Source organism: Varroa jacobsoni, unplaced genomic scaffold (assembly GCF_002532875.2).
Source record: "Varroa jacobsoni isolate VJ856 unplaced genomic scaffold, vjacob_1.0 scaffold_621, whole genome shotgun sequence".
NCBI classification, from domain to species: domain Eukaryota; kingdom Metazoa; phylum Arthropoda; class Arachnida; order Mesostigmata; family Varroidae; genus Varroa; species Varroa jacobsoni.
This window is the reverse complement of record NW_019213523.1, coordinates 247,089-253,986: the sequence shown is the minus strand read 5'-3', so window position 1 is coordinate 253,986 and position 6,898 is coordinate 247,089. Positions and strand designations below refer to the sequence as shown.

Genomic DNA, 6,898 nt, shown 5'->3' with positions numbered 1-6,898 from the left:
CAGAAACAACCATTGTTGAGTGAAGATTGGGGTAGATAAGGTTCAGCATTATGTCGTGCGCATTGTAGGAAGTTACATTGACATGTAAGATCTATTTGGATTCAATGTTGGCAACTTCAAAATCAACCTCAGTCGTTTTTCAAGAAGCAGGATATATGCCGTACGTTAGCTAGTTAACAACGAGGTTACTAGGACATGCATTGCAGCCGAACACTGAATTACCAGAACGGGGTTATAAGGAGTGCACGAAGATGACGGGGCCATTGATACAGAGTAAAAAATTGAAAATTAAGGAGATACGATTCTTGTAATTGAATAAGACCAACACGACAACTGAACTGATACAACAGGGTCTCAAAAGATGACGCCAATAAAAGTACTGGTCTGCAATTAGGCAGTCGTTTGTCGGGCTGACATTTACATCAATGACGTATTAGAGTCTGCTGATACGGTAGTAATAGTAAAACTGTTCAAAATATTCCTCATTATTCAAAATAAAATGTGTACGTGGAATAGGACAATTGAAATGGGATGAATGTTGCTAATGGGGGAAATGGAATTCCTGTATGAGGGTAGCCGCTATAGAATAATGCAACTGGTACCGCGGAATAGTAGCAACTGTTTGCGCAACGACGTAAACATGTCGAGTTATCGTTTTCTGCTCATATTAGAACAGGCAGATGTAGTAAACTTAAGATGGTAACAAGTTAGTGTGAACGGGATCGCAATGGGAGAAGTGCTAATGTATAAAATAGTTAACATTAGGCTGCGTGTGTAGCATCAACAAGCCATTTCAATCAACAGGTTTTTCTAGCGTACCACGAAAGGTCTGTGTCTCTCAGTGTCAGTCAAATAGAGGTGTCGAATTGGGCTTTGTTAGTGTGTGATTAAAAAATGGGCGGGTAATTTTCATCCTAAGGTAAGCTGCATGTTAAATGAAACAAATTGAGTGGGTACTCTTTCTCAAAATTAATTTCTTTTTTGTATAGTTAATTTAGGAATGTTACAAAATTAGGAAAAAAATTTAGGAAAGAAAACAGTGGATTTTAAAAGGAATGTCTAAGTTTCCAGCTTTTTTATAATATGGCTGTAAAACAATTGTTATTCTTGTCAAAACGGTAGAAAGTAGACTCGCTACATGCCGTCGACGACTACGTTAAGTTATTATTATCTTATTAGGTGAACGACCGCTGTGGAAAAACTAAATGTGATTTCACTGTTTTTCTAGGTGTGATGGCTTTCTGAACTGGCTGCTTTCATCAGCATTATTCGTCTTGCCTTCGGTGGCTCAGGATATTGCCGTGTCCTTTTTTGAACCTAACTTCCGCGCGAATGAGAAAAGCGGACTCCTTTTGGAAATAGGCGCACCGTCTGTCACAAAAATTGATGATGGATAATATATTAAAATGATTGAAAAGAAAAATGTGGTGAAATGTGTATTTAACACAAAAAATTCTATTCCCGAATAAAATTTATCGGATGGTGTAAAGAGATTTTTAGTATCTATACTATTACTGTCTACGGCTACGGGCTCAACCTAGCTGCAAGCTAGAAAAGACTGCTGCCACGATGCTTACACACGGTGTCCTCACAGCGAAGGGAAATATAAATTTTATATAAAATGTGTTTTTTTGGCTTTAACACTGAAATTCTAATGTCACAATAGGATAGTGGAATCATGAACGGAATAATTTCTCCTCGGCTTCGCTGACGCATTTTTCTTTTTTGCCGAAATTTTCAATCATTGCTTGGCATGATTATCGCTGAATATGAACGATGCAGCGCCTACTTTTCTTCTTTACGGCTTGGTTTTTGGGGGCTTGTTGGCATAGGCTGCTGACCTCAAATACTCCACAAAAAGAAATCTAATCATGTTAAATCGTACGATCTAGGCAACCAATTCCAATGCCAGTAATGCCGTTATTTCATAGAATGTTTGAAGGAATCGTCGTCCTAGAAGCACATGGTTCTGAAGTCCATAATATCAGAGGCATAAAAAATTTATCGTGGCTCAACAGCGTTCACTGTTGACTGTTTGTTCATGTGTAGCAACGTTTCTGAATACGGCTAGTCTAGTTATGTCTTCAATGCCAAGTCTTCGTCACTCAATATGAGGCAGTTTTGCTAATCGCAGCTTCATCGCTGAACTGAAGGTCTGTCTGTGAATCCATTGTCGTGTCGAATAACTCATAAGACTGTTAATTTATATAGACTTCAGCTAATATTAATGATATAAATATTATTATTACAGCTGCTAGTTAAAGCACTAGCAGCCTGCCGATCAGTCTTCGACAAATGGCCTACTGCTTCACATGTTGGTGGCAGCGATGGAGCCCGCGTTCAACTAAACCTGCGGAGGCTACCAGCCATCGTTAGAAACCGCAGGTTAAATCCCCGCGGGAGGCAGGCCAATTGAGGGGAAGATCACTGCAGAAGACCAGCTCTCGAAGCGGCTGAGAGTACCGGAAGTGGCATGAAATTATTTTCTATGTAGTCGCCAGTCGTACCCGCGTAGCTGAAAAAGGTATGAAGGAAGGACCCGTATCGAAAGAAAGAGGCGTGACCGACAAGGAAGACCAGACGTGTGCCGTATCTCCGACGAAAAGCAAGTAGCCATATTACTGCACGGTCGCCAGATCTGGACCGTAAACGCTAAACGGAGAGAAAGCATCGGGTATAAAGGTATTACAAGAATCGACGAAAGTGCGAAGCCGCCAGGATCGTTCGAGCACTATGGCGGTGGCTAGACAGGAGATGGCGTTTTAAAACACAGTATCATTGATCATTCCGAAGAGCGCAGCCTCACGGAAGACACGCGAAGGGCAAGAACCCCGCACGGACGAAGGCACTCTTACGCTTGATAAGAAACGAACGACATTATTTTTAATTAATAAAATATCGAAGTCCTAAGTTAAAGGAGGTCGTTTAGTACACTTACTATCACCACTGATTATTATTGCTAAAAAAATTCTGAATAATTTAAATACATCATAAAATTAATTTAATTGTCATAAATAAAAGTGGTAACCCAAGTAGGTACAGGCTAGCCAACCGCTTCGTTGCTGAGAGAATCCTGCATAGAGATGACGGTCTATTGTTAAAGATTTAAATAAGAGAAAGATTTAGTAGGTAATCCACGGGGTAAAAAATTATAATAGCACGTCGTTCTTCACAATCAAAGGGCCCAGAAGCATATTAGTTTTCGGTTTAACATGTGGCTTCATCTATGTAATGCTTCAAACTACGTCGTCTAGCATGCAATGTACTATACAAAAAAAAAATATAAACTCTTGTTCTCTTCATGGAATTGCAGTTCTTACAGGGTTCACGGTCCTGCGAAAATTTATTTTTAAAAAAAAGCATCATATGACATCTTGAAGCACATCTTTTATTATAATTATAGTAATACAATTAAGCCTTGTTTATTTTTTACCAAGGGGTATACGTAAAAACGTGGAAGATTTTTTAGCTTATAAGAATTTAAGTTTTCTTTTTTATCAGATGTGATAGTAGTGTCGGTACGAACAATGTTGCCGATATGTTTGAGAAATGCTGATTATTTTGTTTTTTTTTTTCAAACTCTACAAGATAGCCAAATAAATTAATCGGGATGTTGGAAAACGGATTAGTCGAGATTAGATCAACGTTTCTGTTGGAAAACATGAATAAGTGTAGAAGAGACTTGCCGAAAATGGCTCATAGAATCACTCTACTAACATAGCGAGGCTGCTGACAAAGTCATCGGGGACATTTGAGTACGGGTTAAGAGATAACAAACTGACCGAATAACATTTTAGGTTGGGCCTAACACAGATCATTATATTAGAATATGCTGATACGTTCCAATAGAACGCATGTTAATAACAAATCGATGAAATTCGAGTTACTGTTACAAAATAACTACATCGAAATTACGATACTGCCGCTAAAGGAGTTCGAGAAAATTCTGACCGGATGATTGATCCTCCGGCGAACTCTAAACCAACTATTCCTACTTTCATTAGGTAACAATCCAACTATGGTTTATATTAGTCTAGATCTAACGCGGACCGGATTCATTCACATATAAATAGGTAACGAAACAACTTGAAACGCGTTTAAGCGGCCAGGAAAACTTAATTTAGGATAGATTATGAAATTGTTCAATTAATTAAACAAACGACAAAACAGACACGGGGCGAAGCCCCTAAAGGCAGTCTAGTGTATCCATCTGCTCGTTAGAACTGGTTCGTGTATGTTCAATTAGGCAGATTTTTTTTCTGGATTACTATATAATTTCATTCTAGAAACTTCTGTGTAGAAAATCAACACTATTTTATATATAAAATAATCAAAATAGCCCGTTCGCAGATCATTTCGACATCATGTCAATCGTGTCGCTACCTGCATACGTTCCACTGTACTACATTAGATAGCAATGGCTGTAATCGTAAGCTATGCTTAGGTCCGAGCAAAAAACCGCACTGCGATAAAGCGCGAACCATGGCTGAGTGTTGAGGGTAAAAAGCAGACAAATAGTTTTAGTTATACAGGAGATAGCTAAAGGGATATTATAATAATACATAAACAGTAGCCGTCATTTAATCAAACCACAACGTGTACTCCAATTCTAGTAACGATTTTACTAATTATGTATTCACCATTTTATCTACGATCTTGTCCGGTATCTCAGGTTTTTCCTCGCCAGGAATTCTCAGATCTGGTGCTAAGGAACTGCTCCAGTTAGCCCGTTGGATTATCTCCATGGGCAAGTATCGGTTACTGATTCAATTTGCCCATTACTGTTCGCCCTATGCCGGGTCAACTGTTGAAGGTCAAGGAAAAACCCTATCTCCTCAGGCATTTCACCCAGTCTATAGCACACGCAAGCGCTAGATTTTTGCCAAACGTCTATACGTACAAAATGCATCTTCAAGGTGAACAGTAGCTGATGTATAATGAACGCGTCGTTTTACGGCAGGTATTTAGCTGGTATTTGGTTTGCCTAGAAAACCCTGGACCCCTTGAGATTTGGTTCGTACGTGATTTAAGCTTGCAGAGATAGCTAGTAGATTAACTAGTTACTTGTGTTGCCCTTATTGTCTCCAATACTTTCTTCTTAACCATTGTGTTCCTTTTCAGTTCCTATTGTGCAGCAGAGCTACAAATATGCCGACTGAAGTCTCGGAGACCAGCTCCGATGAATTCAATAGGGCGTCAGTTGCAATGTAAGCTAATCCACCAGTGTGCACCAACATACGCTTATCAGCGAAAGTGCCTTCTCTTTCCTAAGCAGGTGACTGTCGAAGATCTTATGTCCCGCCTTGAACCGGGCCATGTTGTATGTCAGTTCTGCTCTGAGCCTGTTGATCCGCGATTATTGGGGTTACGTCTTTGACCGCAGTTTCCAGCCTTCCCCACGGAACTGCGTCTTACTCCGTTTACTAAGCCTCGATGCTTGCACATCTCAGCTTGTTTAGACGAGTAATCTTTCCGTAGCGTTCGCCGTTTATCAACCTGGGGGCTCCAAGGAATAATTTTCACCAGAACGAAGCCGCAGAAATATTCACAGTCCTGCACACTTTTATTCAGGATTTCTGACAACAGTCTGGTATTTGTAGCTTATTTTAACAGCCAACTAATGAGTTGTCCGCCATCCGAGATTCTCACCGATTGCAAATGGCCCGCCGGAGCGAGATACACCTTTCAGGTCGAAGATTCTATTTTTCAGTTAGTAAACTCCTTCAAACAGTTCTTTCAGTTGCAGGGTTTCCGCTGTACACGGCATATATAGCCCAGCTTGCTTAGGTGGCTTTTGATTGCGGCGAAAGGCCAAATAGAGTAAATGTCAAAAAGAATTTTTTTTACCAACGTAAAAATCTATCCACTGCAGAATGAAAATACAACGATGTTTAAAAGGAAAGGAATGATGCATAACAGTAAACAACATTGGAGAGTTAAATTGATGGCAGCGCCGGGGCACGCCACACGCAACTTACTACTATTGTCCATGATGTCGACATTTCGTACGATTGATGGTTTCCGATTCAATATCAGCATATAGTCTTGCGACGGTGTCGGTTTATTTTAAATGTTAATATATGATAACATGTAACGATGCGGAATCGCAGATTTTTCGAAGAGTCTGTAAGGCAAGGTGTGTTTGTCCTTGTTAACTTTGACACGGTAGGAGCAATTCGCTAAATAAAAACGGTAACGTATACTTAGTTTATCATCTGTTCCACCTAAAAGCTGGAATCCTCTATATCAAAACGGCTTTTTGGACAGTACGGAAGCAGCAGAAACATTTTTTAAATTACAGACTATAGACCATTGTGATAAGTACGCGTCATTTGCACCGTTTATCTTTCATATAAACCTCGATTACAATGCTTTTCTGAAATCAGTGAATACACCACTTACCTAAATACGGATTTAAGCGACTCAGACTATCAATGTAAGACTACCAATGAAGAAGCTCTTCGAACTTCGTTTTAACAAAATATGTACTCAAACCTAAAATGAATCGGACTAGACAATAAATATTACTCTAGCTATCCGGAAGGCGAAGCACGTAAGGCAAAATTAAAATATCTTACGATTATCCAATAACTAATAACGACACCTGTACCTTTTCACCACGATGATTAGCACCAACATTCAAGCTGAATCATTGATTATGCAGGCCACACGCAATGTTTCAAGTGGGTGGCACTGCTTGTTGGCAGAAACTCTAGTGACAATAGTTTAGCTACCGACTGCCTCTTTTTAAATCCTCATTGAATATTTCTGTGATCAACAATGACGAGATTATTATTAATGTTGCCTGCTCTTTCGCAGCCACTTAACGTTGCTGTTGCTAGAGGCGCTGTTGCCTCCCCTGCTTCGTTGGCCTTTAACATTCGACACTCTCGTCCCT

The 6,898-nt window shown here is 39.8% G+C and overlaps 1 protein-coding gene and 1 long non-coding RNA gene across 4 annotated transcripts in view; one reads left to right on the top strand and one right to left on the bottom strand.

Annotated features, from left to right (window-relative positions):
• The window catches only part of LOC111261987 (17-beta-hydroxysteroid dehydrogenase type 6), a 13,063-nt gene extending 11,572 nt beyond the window's left edge, over positions 1–1,491 (top strand). Inside the window, exon 9 of the mRNA XM_022835921.2 lies at positions 1,229–1,491. Within this exon, the coding sequence (XP_022691656.1) occupies positions 1,229–1,397 (169 nt within the window). The 3' untranslated portion in view covers positions 1,398–1,491. The remainder of the gene's footprint in view (positions 1–1,228) is intronic.
• Positions 1–6,808, bottom strand: part of LOC111261990 (uncharacterized) — a 21,105-nt gene extending 14,297 nt beyond the window's left edge. The window contains exons 1-2 of one of the 3 annotated variants that reach the window (XR_002681320.2): positions 6,611–6,808; positions 5,979–6,124 (exon numbers count right to left, since the gene is read on the bottom strand). This is a non-coding gene — a long non-coding RNA (uncharacterized LOC111261990). The remainder of the gene's footprint in view (positions 1–5,978; positions 6,125–6,610) is intronic. The other 2 variants (XR_015311763.1, XR_002681319.2) reach the window with 2 other exon arrangements.
• Positions 6,809–6,898: the final 90 nt, after the last annotated feature.